Source organism: Sesamum indicum, linkage group LG8 (genome assembly GCF_026168435.1).
Source record: "Sesamum indicum cultivar Baizhima isolate 11 linkage group LG8, ASM2616843v1, whole genome shotgun sequence".
Lineage (NCBI taxonomy): Eukaryota > Viridiplantae > Streptophyta > Magnoliopsida > Lamiales > Pedaliaceae > Sesamum > Sesamum indicum.
The window spans coordinates 5793221-5814507 of NC_142664.1; the positions used below are offsets into that span (position 1 = coordinate 5793221).

At 40.3% G+C, this 21287-nt stretch overlaps 2 protein-coding genes across 2 annotated transcripts; one reads left to right on the forward strand and one right to left on the reverse strand.

The window, feature by feature from the left end:
- Positions 1 to 8725: 8725 nt before the first annotated feature.
- On the forward strand, positions 8726 to 11037 carry LOC148787143 (uncharacterized). Its single transcript, XM_088884172.1, has 3 exons — positions 8726 to 9624; positions 9706 to 10349; positions 10434 to 11037. The coding sequence occupies exons 1-3, from the start codon at positions 8859 to 8861 to the stop codon at positions 11028 to 11030; spliced, it is 2007 nt and encodes a 668-aa protein (XP_088740298.1). The 5' UTR covers positions 8726 to 8858; the 3' UTR covers positions 11031 to 11037.
- Positions 11038 to 11378: 341 nt separating this feature from the next.
- On the reverse strand, positions 11379 to 16619 carry LOC105177075 (uncharacterized). Its single transcript, XM_088883495.1, has one exon. It carries the CDS (start codon positions 16617 to 16619, stop codon positions 11379 to 11381), a length of 5241 nt encoding a protein of 1746 aa, XP_088739621.1.
- Between the last annotated feature and the right edge of the window lie 4668 nt (positions 16620 to 21287).

Consider the following 21287-nt stretch of genomic DNA (forward strand, 5'->3'; position numbering starts at 1 on the left):
CTCGTGACTTTAAAAGTTATGGATTCGAACCCTGCTATATGCATGGGATATTGTTCTACTGCATCGTATATGTTGTTTACTATAATAGTAGGTGTTGTTTAGATTTAATTTATCTTATATTATTGAACCATGTATTATTATTATAATTGACTTTATTAAATATTAATATTCAATAAAAGTAATTAAAATCGATTTATATTTCAATTATGAATAGTTAATCACTTTCAATGAAGAAAAAAGAATTTCCAATTATGTAAAAGACCTAAACAATGAAGCATGGATGATGAAACTTTGCATTGGGTCGCATGTTGATTCAGGAGAAGGCTTTCTGGAAACAAAAGATCGGCATCAAATGGGTTAAAGATGGGGAGCGGAACACGAGATATTTCCACTCTTTGGTGAAGAAGAGGAGGTTTCGTGGTACGATCTTTGAGATATAACATGAGAGGGAGGTTTTAATTGACCCGACATCAATTAAGGTGGCCTCTTTCTTTGAGCAGCTCCTATCCGCAGAGCCGGTAATTCTAGATGAGATAGAACGAGATTGCCTAGAGGATGGCCTGACAGATGAGGATAGGTGTTTCTTGTGTGCCATGCCAATGATGGGGCAGAGGTTCGGAAGGCAGTTTTCTGCATTGTGCCGGAGAGTGTTGTAGGGCCAGATGGATTTGAGGCGAGTTTCTATTATACCTGCTGGGATCTCGTTTCAGAGGATGTTTTTAGTGCAGGGACTGAATTTTTCCATGGCATAGTGATGCCAAAGAGTTTCACTTCTACTACCATCTATCTTATACCAAAGACTGCCAACCTAGCTTCCTAGAGTGAGTATCGGCCAATAAGTTTGTGTAATGTTATGAATAAGATCTGCACGAAGCTGATGACCATCAGGCTTGGGTATGTCTTGCCAAAGGTGTTATCCCCATCCCAGAGTGGATTTGTCCCGGGGCGATTATTGAGTGATAATGTCCTTTTGGCATAAGAGTTGGTTCACTCACTTGAGTCTCGACGGTCGGAGGTGAATGTAATCTTTAAGCTTGATATGGTCAAGGCCTATGATCGGGTCAACTGGGCCAATGATCGGGTCAACTGGGAGTTTCTTTTTCAAGTCTTGCGACTGAAAGGCTTCCCACAGTGCTGGATTGACTTGGTGGTTAATGCTGTCTCAAACTGTTGGGTTTTTGGTCCTTGTGAATGCGGACCATGCTGGAATTTTTCATTCAATAGCGGCCTACGACAGAGAGATCCTTTATCCCCAGTACTATTTGTGCTTGCTGCTGATTACTTATCTCGAGGACTGGATAGGCTCTTTGCGGCAAACCCGATGATGTATTACCAATCTCTGGATCGGGTTCAGGTGTCCCACCTAGCCTGTGCCGATGATATGATGATCTTTACTAACATCTGCAGTCAACACATGGGGTTACTCCGTGATTTTCTACATGCATATGAGCGGGTATCGGGACATTTTGGATTGGAGGGACCTGGGATCACTATCACTAGGAACATATAATCTAAACTCATGCACATTTTTTAGGGGAGATTATATAATTCTCGATATATTAATTGTATGTGGTATAACTCATTATAGGATATGGGGGTAAGGTAAGGACGGACAATTATTGATTGAGTAGATAAAAGTATTGTGAAGTCGAGGTAAGTAAATAATTAGAATTATTCATATATGTTTTCTTTATTTGTGGTATTAAATTTATGGTTCATGCTGATGTTGATTTATCAGAAAGTATATGAGTGGTGAATGATTTAATTTGATTGACGATATTGTGTACGTGAAATGCGAAGACGTTGAAATATTATGTTTGTTGTATGTTGTGTTGTGGGTATTTGAAATTGAGAATGTATCGATATATGATTTTATGTTACTAGTTGCTTACAAAAACGGTGATATGTGGAAATGAGGGAGTGGTGAAAATTGAATATAATTGTGGTGTGAAGACCCCTTGATATGTTTAAAAACCTATAAGGCGAAATGAAATGAAAAGAGCTATGATGCGTTATGAGAAAGAAAGAAAATAAAAAGAGTTTTGATGCGATATGAAAAAAATGTGATATGAAAAGAGCGACGTTGCGAAATAAAAGATCTATGATGCGAATTGAAAGAGCTATGATGCAAAATGAGATTGATGAGCTAGCTGTCAAGGGGATTAATTTGAACTTATTTAATGGTGAGATTGAGTTGATGGAAAAAATACGATATCACCTTTTGGTAAGCAAACTAAAAGAAAGGGAGTTTAATTAGTTGTTTTATTGCGAGTTAGCTATGTGATGTGATGAAGCTGATTATGTTGGAATTAAATTGACTGTATTTTATATATGTTGCCTACTTATCATGTCTGGGTTGTGTTTGATATACATATATAGATAGGGCTGGATATTTATTTACTGAGTGACAGGCTCACTCATCTGCTGACATTTTCTTTTAGGATAGACTTTGAGGTGTCTGCCTGTTAAAAACTAGGTCTACACGCTATACTCAGGCAGGTCGAGCCAGTATGCAGTTTTCTCCTCTTTGTCAGTTAGAGTACAAATCGTATTTTGTTTGTATAAATGAGAACGTAAGAGTGGGAATTAATTGTGATGGATTACTTGTGGTGTTTGATATGTATTGTTGGGTGGAGAGCCCATAACATTATTGCAGAAATAATACACAAAGATATACAAGATATTAATATCAATATAAAGCAGCGAAAATAATCGATCAAACGAAGGCTTAGAGAGCCAGATCTATTTCTTAGACTTTACTCACGATCACTAAGATCGACAGCCTTAAGATAAAACCCACGGTTGCACACGGTTTTGGCACAAATCCCTTACCACAAAGGCTATAACCCTCGATCACATAGATCTTCTTAGCACACGGTCACTGAGACCTTCAATCTCTCTATTTCACAAACATTTGCACTGAGCTTATCGGAATAATTTTCTCTTATAAGATAGGAGAAGGAGTCTCCTATTTATGGGGCCGAGAGAAGAGATGGAGATGGAAGATAGGGATCACATTCCAGAAACCATCAGCTTGGTTTTGGAAGGAGAATGATTGCAAGAGGAAAGTGAATCACAAAGAGGGAATAGAGAGATGTGAGATATGAGAGAATATTAGGGTTAGGTAGAAATAAGTAACCAATCCAGGTCGGATCGGGTCGTGGGTTGGTTTGTGGGTCGTGGGCTTGGGCCAAACCGTAGCCATCCAAGTGGGTGCATTGGGCCTTCCTATTTTCGGTCCTGGGCATAAATTTTCCAACATATTCCCCCTTGGACTAGGACCCAGAAAGAGCCAAAGCCCAAAGGGACAAATTAAACGGATCTGCAAACATCATAGCCGATTTTTCCTGCAAAATAAAGAGTGTTAGTAACAAAATTTAACTTATGGTATTTTAAGCACAACACATAGCAAACAACATAATTAACTTTTCCACAAAGCAAGCACCAAGCAAATAGTGACGCTATGAACTCCTAGCCACTGAGGCTAAATCAAACAGCCACTAAGGCTTAATCAGCCACTCAGGCAAATTCACACCATCAAGGCACACAAAGAACTCAAGGAGCCACTTAGGCGGCCACTAAGGCACAGTCACACAACTACATAGGCTATAAATTACCACCAAAGTAATGTCACAAAGACATACAACCACATAGGTTTATCGAGCAACTTAGGCTTATTCATGAAACCACTAAGGTTCATTCATACAACCATTAAGGCTCAATTAAATATCCACACAGGCTCATTTTAAAAAAAAAATTAGCGACTTAGGCATAAATCACAAACACTAAAAACATCCACGAAGGAACATTACTTAATGCACTAAGCAATAATATCACTCACAGCACAAGTGTACATAGCGATTATTGACATAAAGCCTAAAAGCATATCCTTCAAAAATAATGCACATAGCATACACGAAGAGAAAACCAAGGATTCCCAATACAACAATTTCAGCAGCAATTTCGCGAAAAATAAAAATGGTTAGATGTTACCGTGAGTCTTCAAGATCATAGCAACCGTGGCTCTGATACCACTGTTGGGTGGAGAGCCCATAACATTATTGCAGAAATAATACACAAAGATATACAAGATATTAACATCAATATAAAGCAGCGGAAATAATCGATCAAACGAAGGCTCAGAGAGCCACATCCATTTCTGAGGCTTTACTCACGATCAGATCGGCAACCTTAAGATAAAAGCCACGATTACACACGATTTTGGCACAAAGCCCTTGCCATAAAGGCTATAATCCTTGATCACATAGATCTTCTTAGCACACGGTTACTGAGACCTTCAATCTCTCTATTTCACAAATATTTGCACTGAGCTTATCGGAATAGTTTTCTCTTATAAGATAGGAGAAAGAGTCTCCAATTTATAGGGCCGAGGGAAGAGATGGAGATGGAAGATAGGGATCACCTTCCATAAGCCGTCAACTTTGTTTTGGAAGGAGAATCATTGCAAGAGGAAAGTGAATCACAGAGAGTGAATAGAGAGATGTGAGATATGAGAGAATATTAGGGTTAGGTAGAAGTAAGTAACCAATTCGGGTCGGGTCGGGTCGTGGGTTGGTTTGTGGGTCGTGGGCTTGGGCCAAACCGTAGCCATCCAAGTGGGTGCATTGGGCCTCCCTATTTTTGGTCCTGGGCCATAAATATTCCAACATATTCCCCCTTGGAGCACGACCCAAAAAGAGCCAAAGCCCAAAGGGACAAATTAAACAGATCTGCAAACATCATAGCCGATTTTTCCTGCAAAATAAAGAGTGTTAGTAACAAAATTTAACTTATGGTATTTTAAGCACAACACATAGCAAACAACATAATTAACTTTTCCACAAAGCAAGCACCAAGCAAATAGCGACGCTATGAACTCCTAGCCACTGAGGCTAAATCAAACAGCCACTAAGGCTTAATCAGCCACTCAGGCAAATTCACACCATCAAGGCACACAAAGAACTCAAGGAGCCACTTAGGCGGCCACTAAGGCACAATCACACAGCTACATAGGCTATAAATTACCACCAAAGTAATGTCACAAAGACATACAACCACATAGGTTTATCGAGCAACTTAGGCTTATTCATGAAACCACTAAGGTTCATTCATACAACCATTAAGGCTCAATTAAATATCCACACAGGCTCATTTTAAAAAAAAAATTAGCGACTTAGGCATAAATCACAAACACTAAAAATATCCACGAAGGAACATTACTTAATGCACTAAGCAATAATATCACTCACAGCACAAGTGTACATAGCGATTATTGGCATAAAGCCTAAAAGCATATCCTTCAAAAATAATGCACATAGCATACACGAAGAGAAAACCAAGGATTCCCAATACAACAATTTCAGCAGCAATTTCGCGAAAAATAAAAATGGTTAGATGTTACCGTGAGTCTTCAAGATCATAGAAACCGTGGCTCTGATACCACTGTTGGGTGGAGAGCCCATAACATTATTGCAAAAATAATACACAAAGATATACAAGATATTAACATGAATATAGAACAGCGGAAATAATCGATCAAACGAAGGCTCAGAGAGCCAGATCCATTTCTGAGGCTTTACTCACGATCAGATCGGCAGCCTTAAGATAAAATCCACGGTTGCACACGGTTTTGGCACAAAGCCCTTGCCACAAAGGTTATAACCCTCGATCACATAGATCTTTTTAGCACACGGTTACTGAGACCTTCAATCTCTCTATTTCACAAAGATTTTCACTGAGCTTATCGGAATAATTTTATCTTATAAGATAGGAGAAGGAGTCTCCTATTTATAGGGCCGAGAGAAGAGATGGAGATGGAAGATAGAGATCACCTTCCATAAACTGTCAGCTTTGTTTTGGAAAGAGAATCATTGCAAGTGGAAAGTGAATCACAGAGAGGGAATAGAGAGATGTGAGATATGGGAGAATATTAGGGTTAGGTAGAAATAAGTAACCAATCCGAGTCGGGTAGGGTCGTGGGTTGGTTTGTGGGTCGTGGGCTTGGGCCAAACTGTAGCCATCCAAGTGGGTTTATTGGGCCTCCCTATTTCCGGTCCTGGGCCATAAATTTTCCAACATGTATATATCATGTTGTGGGTTGATTATGTCTGTTATGACGTTGAGATTACGTATACATATTGATTAGATGATTTTGTACATATATATATATATATAAACACAGTGATTACTTTAAATATAACGTTTAGGGAAGATATAGCCCTAGTAGCGTTAGGGGGTGCTACATTTTCCCCAAAGATGCTTGGTTGACTTGAATCATCAGGAGTTTGTATTTCCTGTGACTTAATTGTTTCCGTTTCACTAGAGTCTGGCGATGGCCTTATGTCGGCAGTACTTGAATCTACCACTGTAGGTGTAGAGTCCTGCTCTCTCAACTTGCGAGTCATCACCGAGGGAGATGCTTTCCAAATTGGTCCCATGAGGTCGTGCCATAGCGAGCTAAAAGCTAGAATGGTACTCCTAATTGCGATCTGGACAGTGTCAAAATCTGCTCGTTGGACTTGGCTAGCTATTTGGGCTTTCACCATTAACTATCCAAAATTTTTGTCAAGCTGCTCAAGATTTAACCTGAGATACCTAAGCCTTATGATGACGGAGTTTGCTTATGCTACCATCTCTTGTTAGAAAATCTACAAGAACATTTTCATGAAATTTCATAACGACAATATTATAACAATAACATTAGCATTTTGCTTGCCATGAATGTATTAAGTCAAACATAAATTAAAATAAAATATTAGTATCAAATAAAACTTAATCTTAAATATAAGATAACTACAAATTAATATTGTATTTTGGAGTTAGGATTTTGGATAAACACAATATAGATATTTTAATCAAGAAGTATTTCTTTATAATTCAAAATAATAATTAAAAATTTAAAAATAAGCTTTTAGATATATAAAAAAATCAATATTTAAGGTATTTAAATTAAATAAAATCTCTTCGTGGATAAACACAACATAGATATTTTATTATTTATCGAATGGAATAGAGAAATTCAATTCATCGTTGGATATGCTATTCTGATGTAGCAAAACGTAGATGGTGTTTCAATACAAATTTCAATAATCATTTGATTGGAAGAAAGAGGTTGAGAATTAGAAGAGGACATTCTCATTAATTTTCCAACCACCAGTCCCTCTCCAATTTCTAACACGAAAATACCATGAGAATTATTTCAATTTGAGTAGAGAAAATATCGTGACCAAATTTCTCATGAGAAAGAAAACCTTTTCATGTTATACCGACGACATAATTTTATTTTTTTAATTGTTTTTATTAAATTAAAAAATAGAAAAATATATATATTTTTGTTATCCATAATAACAACTTTATGCACAATATTTTTAATCACTAATTAAAACTATCAAAATCATATAATAATAAGACAAAAAATTCTCATAAGTTGATACATATAATTAATCACAATTTTAATATTATCACTTCAAATTTTGTCACTAATATATATACATATATATATATATATATATATTTATACGATTATCGTAGGACACCAATTAACCTTTTTTATGCAGTTATAAAAATATAGAAAGAAGTACTGATATATGCTACATAAAAATATGACATTATTGACAAAATATCAAATAATAATTTTAACGTTGTTACTAAAAATATATATTAAGCAATTGAAGATTGAGTTATAATATCGAGTAATTTTTCAATTTTTAGGATGCAATATAATAAAATAAAAATAATTAAAATTAAATTAAAAAATATCCTAACACATAACATGCAAAACAACTGTAGCTGTTTGCTTATTGGAGGGCAAGATATATTTGTACATAATGAATAATAGGACTATTTTTTACGTTCAATTATTCTGTTTTATTGCCAACCTTTTCAGTTTCGACATGACGGGAATCCCATTAATGAACTGATATCTCAATTTCGACATTTGCCGGCCACTGTAATGTAAATACCTAACGAATTGCTTTTTTAAATTAAAATATCTTTCATAAATACAATTAGTTATGTTATTTGTTTATCCACGTACGATATTTTAAATTACATAATTGATAATGCTTAGGGAAACGTGGTCGAGTTTACCCGATGATCGAACTATTGATCTGCGATTCGACCTCAGCTCCCAAAGCGCGATCCCTGAGAACAAAAGGAAACGGTTAAGCCGGCCGGGTGCAGTCCCGGCGATGGCTCTCCGACGATCAAGTCAGTTCCTAGAACAGAGATATCCGGTGATAGGAAAGAGTATTTGTCTCTTAATCAAATGAGAACTTACCTCCAAAATCTTCATTTGCTACCCTTATATGTTTCCAAAAGATAATTTTGGTAAGAGCCAATATCCGGGTCTTGGAGCTCTAGTTATGCCCAAAATCGTAGCTAATCACTGATATGATAGCCGCAAATCTCTCCCTTTGAGCATTATGTGGGATTCTGGGATTTTCCATAGAGGCTTCCTAATTTAATGTGGAGGCTATATTTGTCCAAAGATAAAAATCCCCTCATCATTTGCCCCCCTAGTTCTGGACGCGACGGCTGAGTCGTGTGCAGAACTCAACAGGTACTTTTGCAGGCTATTTAATAACATCGATATCGAGGTCCACGTGTCGTGTGGGCAGTCTTCCATAGCATTTGAAGGGCGCGTCCTTTCTGCAAACGTCTAATCCCTTCTTGATACCAAAACTCATATAATCCGTTTTTTTTCAAAATATTTCAAACTGCTTTCGTCTTCCCCCAATCAACGCTTTCAGTCCTCCGCTGTGCGAGTCTCGCCCTATTCTCCATTCCCAGGTACGACCCTTCGCCATCCCAAACTTTGCTTCACTACTGCTACTTTCACACATAGTAGTGCGGTCAGTATGCACCAGGAAGGTCCGTCTAGAGTTATGTCTCGGTCTAGATTGCGTCATGGTGGGCGAGTAGAATCGGATTCCGACAGTGTTCCCGATTCCGATTCCGGCGATAGGCCATGGGAACATATAGTTAGTACCGTAAGGCTTCGGGTCGGTACCATAAGAGAAAAGTATTTTATCCCTCCTAGCTACGAAATTTTGATTCCTAGTTCTGCTGATCGCATGCACCGTCCACCTCGGGGGTTTTGTTCGTTTTCCCTGAATCATTTTGACGCGGGTTTGAGATTGCCCCTCGCTCCGTATGTTTCACAAATTCTCAGGCGCCTTGAATTGTGTCCTATGCAACTTTCACCGAATTCAATCCGCCACATCATTATTTTCGTCATCCTAATGAGAATCTACCGATATGAGCCCAGTTTTGATAACTTCTGGTCCTTGTACTCGTTCACTACTTCTGCAAGGTCGGCGGATAACGGTTTTTATTACCTGTCCGCCCGTAAGGAGTGCCGGTATCTGGCTCCTTTAACTTCAAACGTAGGTCCATGGAAGAAACGATTCATCTTTGTTCATCCTCCTCCGGGTCGGGGATGGCCTTTCAGTTGTGAATGGGTCTTAGAAAAACCGAGACCTGTGGTTGAGGGTGGGGGGTTAGAAGGTGATCAAATTAGGAGCCTTTCTTCCTATCGATATGACCCCAAGACGCTTCTAGTAGAAGAAGTTCTCAAGCTCGCACAACTTTCTCCTGCACCTATCCCAGTCGAGGGCTCCTTAGGTGATTGATCGATACAATTTTTATTTTCCTCTGTTATACTGAAGTCCAATGTGTTCTCATCCCATTGTTTTTTCTTTTCAGACGACATGGTAGGTCAATCACGCCTTGCCCAGCGGATCCGATCCAATCGGGTGCGACCATCAGCTGGGGGGACCGCGCCTGTGCCTTCATCAGCGACCTCACCTCATCTTGGTGACAGTTCAGCAGTCCCTCAGGGGAACCAAACCCGCAGTCCTCCTATCGACATTGGGAGTGAGGATACTCGCTCCCATGCTCGTCCGTTGAATCAGCCTGCTCCTGCTTCGCCTGATCGATCCCACACTGGAGAATCTGATTCGGGCGGCCTGTTGCCCCGGAGACGAAGGAGAGGTAAGAGCCCGATGGGTCCCAATACGAGGAGCCGGTCGCAATCCCTGGCTCTGGGTCACTCCGCGTCTACAGCCCTTGATGATCGCAGGGGCATGGAAATGTTTAACGATATTTCTGACTGCTGGAGGAAAGCTCGCGAGGATCTCCGTGCTCCGAATCACCTTATGCCTCCCCCGGTTGAAGAAAGATTCATCCCGAATTGGAATGTCTCTCCCAACAGCACTGTTCTTGGTTCACATTCTGGGCAAGTATCATGGGAACTTTTTAACGCTTCGTGTTTACCACGAGATCAGGCAGCCTTGATCCAGAGCCCTTTCACCCGACTGGAGGAACATGCCGCGCATTCGTTGATTCAGGTAAGTACCCTCTGAACGATGGTTAGTTTGTATTGTCTTCTGCTGCTGCCCTGTTATATTCTTCTCTAACGTGATCGTGCCCAGGCTTCCAATCTTGTTCGGGGACTCTCTTTGAAATGTGCCGGGTTCCGAAGGAATCAACTAATGGCTGAACGTTCCAGTGGTGAGATGCGCCTCAAGGTCGAGGAAGCCACCGCTCGAGCAGAAAATTTGGAAGCCCAACGTGCAGTTCTGGAGGCCCGCAACAAGGAGTTGGAAGCTCATAACAAGGAGTTGGAGGAAAAGATGGCCGTCGAAGTATCCAAGGCTACTGAGCTGGGGAGAGAGGCAGGCTTCTCAGCTGGGCAGGTCGCTGGGAAGGTTGAAGGTCGAGCCGAGTTTTTGAATTCCGATGAGTTCTCTACTCGTATCCGTGAGGCTCGACTTTCCGGTGCTCGCGATTTTATTCGGGCTCCATCTTTTGATACTGCTCTAGAGATTAGGGCTGCAGACTACCTAGTACAAGGTTTTGATAGATGCAAAGCTCAAGTCTCAACATTGAAAGGCTTTGTACCTGGTTTCGATCTTGCCCAGCTCGATCCTAGTCTCGATGGTGACTTGCGCCCATTTCCCGAGGACCCTGCGGCTTCGCCCAAAGAAGATGAATTCGCCTCTTTGTTAGATGTCATTGAAAATATGTAGCTTCATGTTTTGAACAATTTGCCCGAACAATTTGTCCTTTGAACAATTTGCTCTTCATATCACTTAAGACAATAGATCTTAGTGCTCTCATTACTGCCAAGTGTTTTTGCTGATATGATCGCTTTTACTAATATGATCGTTTTAGAAAACCTTTTTCAGGTTTGAGTTAATATCGCATTCTGGTAAGGCCTTTCTCAGGTCTACATAATAAAAGTGCGACCATATTATTTAGCTTGGTTTAATGAGCCTTTTCCAGGCTAATGGCGGTACAGTAAATAAACTTCATACATTATTTGGCCTTTCCCAGGCATCTACGATCGCACTACTTTCATCCTTTCTCAGGCTGAGTTATGCATAGAATTTCCTCAAGTTTCGTATGTTCCATGGTCGCTTGAGAAGACGTCCTTGAGAATCTTGTAGTAGATAAGCACCTTTTCTCCGAATTTCGACCACCTTAAAGGGGCCCTCCCATTCAGGGTCCAGCTTCCCCACGTGTTTAGAGACTTCAGCTTTTTTCAAGACTAGGTCCCCCACTTGGAGCTCCCTGGGTCGAAGTTTTTTGTTGTACCTTCTCATCATCAGGCCTTTGTGGTGGAGTATTTTAGCTAGGGCGGCATCCTGTCTTTCTTCGATCACTGTTAGGTCGAACGCACGAGCTTGGTGGTTCGCCTCTGGGTCGTAACTTGCTATCCGATGTGTTTCCTCGCCGATTTCTGCAGGAAGAATAGCTTCAGAACCGTAAACAAGACAAAAGGGGCTCTCACCTGTAGACGACCTCGGGGTCGTCCTGTAAGCCCATAAAACACCCGGTAGTTCTTCTTCCCACGATCCTTTTGAATTAATGCGAGTCTTCAAGTGTTGGAGTATAGTCCTATTGGTCACCTCCGTCTGCCCATTCGATTGAGGATGGCCCACCGATGTGAAGTTCTGTTGGATTTTCAGCTCTTTCAACCAGCTCGCAATTTTCTTCCCCTGGAATTGTGTTCCATTATCTGATACGATAGCTCTGGGGATCCCGAACCGGCAGATGATATTTTTCCAGATGAAATCGATCATCCCTTTTTCCGTTATTCTTGCCACCGCTTCGGCCTCTACCCACTTAGAAAAATACTCGACCGCGAGTATGATAAATTTCTTTTGTGCTCTCGCCGGGGGAAAAGGCCCCATTATGTCGATCCCCCACTGGTCGAACGGGCAAGCGACCTTCAAAGGTTCCATTGGTGTAGCCGGGGAATGTATCCGGGCAGAGAACCTCTGACAGCTTTCGCATCTCTGTACTAACCTCTTAGCATCCTTCATCAATGTAGGCCAGAAATACCCTTGACGCGCGACCTTCTGAGCTAACGACCTGGCACCCGAATGATTGCCGCAACTTCCTTCGTGTATTTCTTTCAGCACGTATTCCGCTTGTTCGTCATTCAAGCATTTTAATAGGGGTCCATCTGCCGTTCTCTTGTATAGTTCAGACTCGATCATCGTGAATCTGGTGGCTTTTATCCTCAAATTTTTTGCCTGCGAGGGATTTTTGGGAAGAATCCCCTCCTTGAGATAGAGTGTTAGCTCGTCCATCCACGTGCAAGGTTGGTCTATCGTGTATATATCGACCTCCGCGATCGCTGGTCTGTCCTTCACCATGACCGTTATACTACGGTTTTTTATGCCCGACAATGAGGCTCCAATTTTAGAAAGTGAATCAGCTCTGTCGTTTTCTCCTCTTGGTATCTGTTGGACCGTGCATTTATCAAAACGCTCAATCAGAGATTTTGATTTCTTCAAGTACATCGACATTGTTTGCTCCTTCGCTTCGTAATTCCCCTCAATCTGCATTGCTACTAACTGCGAGTCTGTGTATACTTCTAAAATCCTTGCTCCTGCTGCGTGAGCCAGTTCCAATCCTAAGATTAAGGCTTCATACTCGGCTTCGTTGTTGGTGGCATGAAACGAAAGTCTGGCTGCGACCTCGATCTCAACCTCTCCTGGTCCTTGTATCAGGATCCCGGCTCCCCCGTTGCTAGTATTCGAGGACCCGTCTACATGTAACATCCATGGCTCGACATCCTGAGTAGGCGTGCTTGTCAGTTCCATTACAAAGTCAGCAAGTACCTGAGCTCTCTCCGAGTTTCTGGCATGGTATTCTATATCGTGTTCCCCCAGTTCTACGGCCCATTTCACTAATCTCCCTGAGACCTCCGGTCGCGACAAGATACTCTTGAGCGGTTGATTTGTTAATACAACGATCTTATGTGACTGAAAATACGGTCGTAACCTACGAGCCGAAGTTACTAGTGCAAGGACGAATTTTTCGACCAAACTGTACCTCATTTCCGCTCCTTGCAGCATTTTGCTGACATAGTATACTGGGTTCTGGACTTTATTCTCTTCTCTCACCAATACCGAGCTCACAGCATGTTCCGACACTGCTAGGTACAGATACAAAATGTCTCCAGGTCGGGGGTTTGCTAATAATGGTGGCGTCCTCAAGTAACTCTTGAGCTGGTTAAAAGCGTCTTCGCACTCTTTTGACCATTGGAAATCCTTTGGTTTTCTTAATACTTTAAAGAAAGGTAAATTCCTATCTGCTGACTTTGAAATAAAGCGGTTAAGGGATGCGATCTTACCCGTCAATTTCTGCACGTCTTTTATCGAAGCCGGCGACTTCAGCTCGAGGATTGCTTTGATTTTCTCCGGGTTGGCTTCTATCCCTCGGCTGCTCACCATATATCCCAAGAACTTGCCTCCTCCGACTCCGAACGTGCATTTTGTTGGATTGAGCTTCATTCCGTATGATCGCATGACGGCAAAGCTTGCCTCGAGGTCCTGCAAGTGTTGCTCCGAGTGCCGGCTTTTGACTAGCATGTCGTCTACGTAGACCTCCATTGTTTTACCGATCTGTTCTCTGAACATTCTGTTCACGAGCCTTTGATATGTTGCACCTGCATTTTTTAGACCGAACGGCATTACGTTATAACAGAATATACCTTGTTCAGTTACGAACGATGTTTTTGTGCGGTCCTCCTTAGCCATACGGATTTGGTGGTAACCTTGGTAGGCATCCATCATCGAAAACAATTTGTACCCGGCGGTCGCATCCACCAACTGGTCGATCCTGGGTAAAGGGAAAGGGTCTTTGGGGCACGCTTTGTTCAGGTCTGTAAAATCGGTGCACATCCTCCATTTTCCCGCAGCCTTCGGCACCACTACTACGTTCGACAACCAGTCTGTATAGCGGACCTCCGAAACGTATCCAGCTTTCAACAGCTTACCCACTTCCTCTTTGATGATTGCATTTTTTTCTGCTCCGAATGCTCTTTTTCTCTGTTGTACGGGCTGTGCTTTTGGGTCCAAGTTCAATCGATGGACAATAATTTCGGGGTTAATACCTTTAAAATCGGAGGCACTCCAGGCAAACATGTCCGCATTGCGACGTAAGAAGGCGACCATCATTAGCTCGAGGTTTCTTTCCATGCTAGCCCCAATCTTCGTCGTTTTGGATGGGTCCCCTTGCACCAATTCGATCTCTCTATGTTCGTCCATCGATTCTATCCTCTCTTCGTTCTTAATGAAAGTTTCAACCAGCTTCCTCTTTCTATCCGTCGCATCCTTCCTTAGCGAGAGGTTGTAGCACCTTCTGGCTTCCCCTTGATCGCATGCGACCTCCCCAACTCCGGCATGCGTAGGAAATTTCATTTTCAAGTGGTAAGTGGACACAATGGCCCTGAAAATATTCAAGCCGGGTCTTCCCACAATGACATTGTAAGCAAAGGGGGTGTTGACCACCAGAAATTTTACCTTGAGAGTCCTTCTCCTGGGTTCATCTCCAAGGGAAACAGGCAGTTCGATTGTCCCCAATGAGTCCACTTCACTGCCTCCGAAGCCTACTAATGGTGAGTTCATAGCCTCCAACCTAGCATCCGCCAACCCCATCTTGATTAAGACTTCCTTCAAAATTATATCAGCTGAGCTTCCGTTGTCAACCAAAACTTTATGGACAGTGAAGTTGGCTATGTCCATTTTAATCACCATGGGGTCATTGCCATCACCTGTCTTTCCTTTTATATCACTAGCCCCAAAGCTAATTTCTAACTCTGGGGATATATTCATTACCTGCTGGCTCATCAGAGCGCTCGTTCTCCGTTCTGCCTTCTTCCTTGCTCTGCTCGAGTGTTCTATTTCAGATCCTCCTGCTATCATATGTATAATGCCTTTCACAGGCGCGTTTTCCCGGGCAGTTTGTCCTGCTACGGCTCCTCCTCCATGTCTTACCGGGCTTCGGGATCTGCTTTGTCGACCTCTGCTTTGATCCTTGGATACCAAATCTTTGAAATACCCTTGGCGGACCAGCCGTTCGATCTCGTCTTTGAGCTGGTAACATTCCTCCGTGTCGTGCCCCCTTTCACGATGGAATCTACAGTATTTGCTCGAATTTTTCTTTGCCGGGGTAGCTCTCGTGGGTTTTGGCCATCTGAGTACATCCTTCCTTTCTACCATAAGCAAAGCCCTAGCTCTCGTTGTGTTGAGTGGGGTGTATTTATTATACTTCTGTGAGTAGTGTGGTTCTTTGTTTCGATCGTGCCTCGATCGCTTATCATTTTTAACGTCATACCCGCGATCTCTCCCGTACTCACCCCTCCATTCGCCGTCCTTCATGGCATTCATTTCTTCCTCATCTATATACTTCTGCGCCAGATTCATAAGCTGTTCTACGTCAGATGGGGGGTCGCGAGCTAACGCAGAAGCGAATGCTCCCTTCTTCAACCCGTGGATCAGTATGCTGATCATCATATCTATCCGCAAGTCTGGTACCTCCAGCGTCTCGTTGTTGAAACGTCCCATGAAGTTCTTTAAAGGTTCGTCATTTCGCTGTCTTATAGTGAACAAGTGTGTCGCCGACCGTTTCTGCTTCCTTTTACTGGCGAAATGGAAAGAAAATTTTTGTATGAGTTGTTCGAGGGATTCCACACTTCCCGGTGGCAGGTTTGTGAACCACTCTGGGGCTTTTCCTGTCAGGGTCGTGACAAATAATTTAGCGTTTATCGGACCTGACTGCCCATAGAGGTTCATCACCATATCGAATGCTGCGAGATGCTCCGTGGGGTCTTTCATTCCATCATATTTCGGCAAGTCCGGCATTCTGAAGTTCGGAGCCACAGTTTCTGTCAGGATGTGGTTACAGAATGGCGAATTCCGGTGCTGGGATACTATTTCCCCCCTTTTCTTCAGTTCGTCAATCTGCTTTCCTAGTTTCTCTATCTGTTTCGATACGTTGTCAACCTCTGCGCGTGAGATTACCGGTCCCCGGGCGTGGCTCCTGTCTCTACTACTAGATCCAACTTCTGATGGCTGGCGTTTGCTTCTGTCTCTTCTAAGGGCACCTGACGTTCTATCTTGTTCCTTTTCTCCAAACAGTCTTCTTCTAGCCCCTTCTCCTTCAGCCGGAGCAGTAATCCTCCGCTCATACGCGACTATGGCTTTTCTCCCCGCTTCCTCCATTAATTGCTGTAATTCAGTTTTTGTGAGTTGAACCACGGGTTCAGCGGTTCCTACCGTGGTATCCAAGCCTAGGATGTTCCTCCCTGATTCTCCTTCCATGTTCTCAGAATATGTCGTTCCCACAGACGGCGCCAAATGATAATGCTTAGGGAAACGTGGTCGAGTTTACCCGATGATCGAACTATTGATCTGCGATTCGACCTCAGCTCCCAAAGCGCGATCCCTGAGAACAAAAGGAAACGGTTAAGCCGGCCGGGTGCAGTCCCGGCGATGGCTCTCCGACGATCAAGTCAGTTCCTAGAACAGAGATATCCGGTGATAGGAAAGAGTATTTGTCTCTTAATCAAATGAGAACTTACCTCCAAAATCTTCATTTGCTACCCTTATATGTTTCCAAAAGATAATTTTGGTAAGAGCCAATATCCGGGTCTTGGAGCTCTAGTTATGCCCAAAATCGTAGCTAATCACTGATATGATAGCCGCAAATCTCTCCCTTTGAGCATTATGTGGGATTCTGGGATTTTCCATAGAGGCTTCCTAATTTAATGTGGAGGGTATATTTGTCCAAAGATAAAAATCCCCTCATCAATAATTATCACTAAAAAAATCATTTTAACGGCGAAATTTGCGACAGCATTTCCTACGAAAGTCTTCGTCTTTTTAATTTTTGATGGAATTTGCAGGGGATTTTTGATGGAAGGAAGGCCGTCTCAAAATGTCGATCATAATTTTTACAACGAAAATTTTGATGGCTTCACATAAGCCACCGGGAAATCCGTCTAGTGACGGGAAATTTAATGATTAATTTCCGATGGATTTGCAGACGGAGTTGGGAAGGGATGTGTAAGTAATAACATACCATTTTGGGATGGATTTTTCAGCGGTAGTCGAAAAATAATGTTTTTCTTTTTTTTTTTTACTGTTTTATTTCATTTAAAATTCAAGATATTTAATTCTGAAATAAAATAAATTATAGTTAATTATAAACTATAAATAATATAAATTATTAGCGAGATTTTTACTTGTTAATTAACAACAAAAAAATGTGAAATTTGTAACGATCATTTTGAAACGATTTTTATAACCATTAAAGAATGGATAATCTTCACTGACGTCGTACAACTAATGAAATCATAAATTTAGTCTTTTTGTCACTGTAAAAGAGTTACAAAGATCATTCAGAAAGCATTTGAAATAGTTGTGTTCCAAAAAGCGTTACAAATTCTAAATTATTATAAGTTAAAACACCTTTTGTCACGACTCACATTGATTTATAATCGTGCCCCAATCCCCTCACCAATTTCTAACACAAAAATAACGTGAGAATTGTTTCCATTTGAATAGAGAAAATATCATGACCAAATTTGTCATGAGGAATAAAACCTCGTCATGTTATACAAATGTCACAATTTTATTTCTTTATTGTTATTGTTAAATTAAATGAAATCGAATAAATATTTTTTACTATCCGATGACAACTTTATGCATAATATTTTTATTACTAATTGAAACTATGAAAATCATTGTAATATATAACAAAATAAAAATTCTCCTCACTTGATACAAATAATTAATGACAATTTTAATATTATGACGTAAAATTTTATCGCTAATATATATATATATATATATATATATATATTTCTCCGATTGTCGGAGGACACCAATTGACCTTTTTCGTGTAGTTATAAAAAAAAATAAAGAAAGAAGTATAAATATATGCTACCAAGAAAATATGTTATTTGTCCATACATCCAGTATACAAAACACTGGATGCAGCATATATTTAACAGTAATATCAGTTTGGCAACCTCCTCCAAGCTCACATCGGTCTCTTCCTCCGGCTGGTATTCTACTTTGATGGAGCGGTGTTCTAGAGTGGTAGAGACGTGGGAATTGGGGCTTTGGCTATGGACTCAAACGGATGGGGTTATCACAAGTTCACGAGACCAGTCGATGCGGAACTAGCTCAGGTTGTAGTGGGTCGGGGAGCAGTTGATCTGGCAGCAAACCACAACTAGCCACACATTATATATGGTAGAAGGCGACTGTCTTAGTTTGATAAGTTAGCTGAACTCTAGCGATTTAGACTTCTCTAGCATGGGTCCTCTAGTTCATGACGTTACTGCTTCCTTTCCAACTTTAATAGCTAGGGATAGAAATAGATTAGTCCAGAAATTATTGAGGGGAAAATTATATTTTTAGTCTCATTTATTAGGAACTTTTTCAATTTTAGTCATCGTGTTTATTTTTTGTCAAATAATTAACCGAACCATTAGTATTTTTCATATATTTTCGGTTAATTATTGGACAAAAAATGTATGTGGGAACTAATATTGAGAAATTTTTCAATTTTTGAGATGCAATGTGAAAAAATCATAACAAATGAGATTAAATTAAAAAATGACCTAACACATAACATCCAAAACATGGTTTTTCCAACTTGGGGTTTAGTGCAATTTACTCTACTATGATATTACAAATGTGTAAACTACCCCCTATGAAAAAAATAATAATTTACCTCCTATTTTAATTAAAATAAAATAATTTACCCTCCTGTTTTGGGAGGTAAATTGATTTATTTTAAAAAACACGGAAGAGGGTGTTAAATTGCTGCATCTTAAAATATATAGGGAGTAAATTGCTAATATTTTTTTATAAAGCTATAATTTTTATTTCGATAAATGTAATTTTCCTAAATAGGAAAAGATATAGTACAACAATCATGAATCAGGTAGTGTTTCCATCGGCAGGCCAAGGGATACGCCACAATTTATAAAGTACATGTGTACTAACAGAGCTAGCTAGCTAAGGTAATGCTAAGTATACGCTCTCTAATATCCTCCACAATTAAGTTAGCTACAATATTCGGGTTCCGTTCAGTATGCTTGAATCGTCTAAGATTTCTCTATTTCCATATATGGTAGATACACGCACCCAGTAATGCGCGATAGGCCACATTGACGATATGTTTACCACTCCACCTCCTTGCAGCCCACTCAACATCCATCGTCCAATCTCTAGTAGGCCACACAAAGTGTACAACTTGTCTACTAGCGTGAAGACATCGACGACTGTATCGACATCGAAAGAATAGGTGTGTGTGTGTCTCCACCTCATCCTCATCACATAATACACATCGACCTAAGTGAGATAACCATGATTTGTCCGTCGTAGGTAGTTTCTCCAATATAGGAAGTCATAAGATAAATATGTGGCGAGATATCTTCAAAGCGCTTGAAAGTAGTGAAACCCAACCTAGTTTCTGGCCTAGTGGATCAAATAATCGGTATAGAGCCTGGGTCGTATGGATTCCACCTGCAAATCTCCAAACAATTCGATCATTATCCCCATAAATCGGTGGAAGCGTGTGAGTAATCTTCAAGTACTCTATGTCAGTAATGAAAGGTCACTGCCACTGACCTTTCTAGAGGGCAGAGCTAAGTCTGATGGATTTATGAAGACCAAGAGTGATCTGCCCCCTCGGGAATCTCTCCATAAGAGGACCGAGATGATGCCATTGGTCCTTAAACTATAATTTATTCATTTACAATATGATAGGAGGTTGTTAAGATTTTTTTCATCAGGCGACAAATGCATGTTAGATAGCTCTTGTTGTCTTCCACCAGCGGAAGCTTATTGCTTTGGCTTGAACGACTCTGATTTGAAGTCTCAATACAAGTTTTTCCTTCCAAAAAAGAAAAATGTTTGGCAGCCCTTTTTACTGTAGCTGCTTGCTTATTGGAGGGCAAAATATATGTACATCATGATACAGGTGAATCGCATGTCACTTGTTGATGCTTCGGGATTCATGTCAAACCTTTTTAGTTGAGGGTAGTCTATCCACCACGTGAATCGCATTAATGAACTGATATCTAAATTTCGACATTTTCGGCCGCTATAATGTAAATACCTAACGAACTATTTTTTAAAATTAAAATATCTTTCATAAATACAAATAGATATGTTATTTATTTATCCATGATTTTTAAATTATATAATTATCACTATAAAAAAAGACATTTTATCAACGAAATTTGCGACAACATTTCCGATGGAAAGTCATGGTCTTTTCAATTTTTGATGGAATTTGCGGCAGATTTTCGACGGAAGGAAGACCTCCTCACATATTTCCGACGTAAGAAGCTATCCATTAGAATTTTTTTTGCAACGGAATTCCGATGGTTTCACATAAGCCATATTGAGAAATCCGTCTGCTGAGGAAAATTTAATGACTAATTTCGGACAGATTTGCACACAGGGTTGGAATGGGTTGTGTAAGTAATGACATAACATTTTGGGATGGATTTTTCGATGGTTTGCAGTCAAAAAATAATTTTTGTTTGTTTTTTATTTTTATTTTTTGTACTATTTTATTAAATTGAAAATGGGAGATATTTACTTTTGAAAAAAATAAATTATAACTAATTATAAAATATAAATGATGGAGACAATAATGAGAATTTTACTTGTTAATTAGCTTGATATTGATTTCTTTTCGTAGTTGTTTAATTATTTTCTTGTAGTGAATTCGATTCCTCAGTAGTAGAAATTTTTAGTGATTTATTTTTCATTTTTACTGAAAAATTGTTATAAACCCAATTTTAAAAATTCAATATAGGAAAGATCTTGCAAACCATGGAATACAAGAATACATGTCGATAATAAACACAAGTAAACTCAACATTAATAAATCTCATAATTACTACAGAGCAAAATAAACAATTTAAATAATACTTTAATTCAACCCAAAGTAACCTCCAAACC

What these genes read in the sequence shown, in the direction of transcription:
- LOC148787143 (XM_088884172.1), top strand. Translation starts at nt 8,859, where the DNA reads ATGCACCAGGAAGGTCCGTCTAGAGTTATGTCTCGGTCTAGATTGCGT. An exon ending in CCCAGTCGAGGGCTCCTTAG is followed by an intron (nt 9,625 to 9,705) that starts GTGATTGATCGA and finishes TTTTCTTTTCAG; the next exon opens with ACGACATGGTAGGTCAATCA. An exon ending in CCGCGCATTCGTTGATTCAG is followed by an intron (nt 10,350 to 10,433) that starts GTAAGTACCCTC and finishes GATCGTGCCCAG; the next exon opens with GCTTCCAATCTTGTTCGGGG.
- LOC105177075 (XM_088883495.1), bottom strand. Translation starts at nt 16,619, where the DNA reads ATGGAAGGAGAATCAGGGAGGAACATCCTAGGCTTGGATACCACGGTA.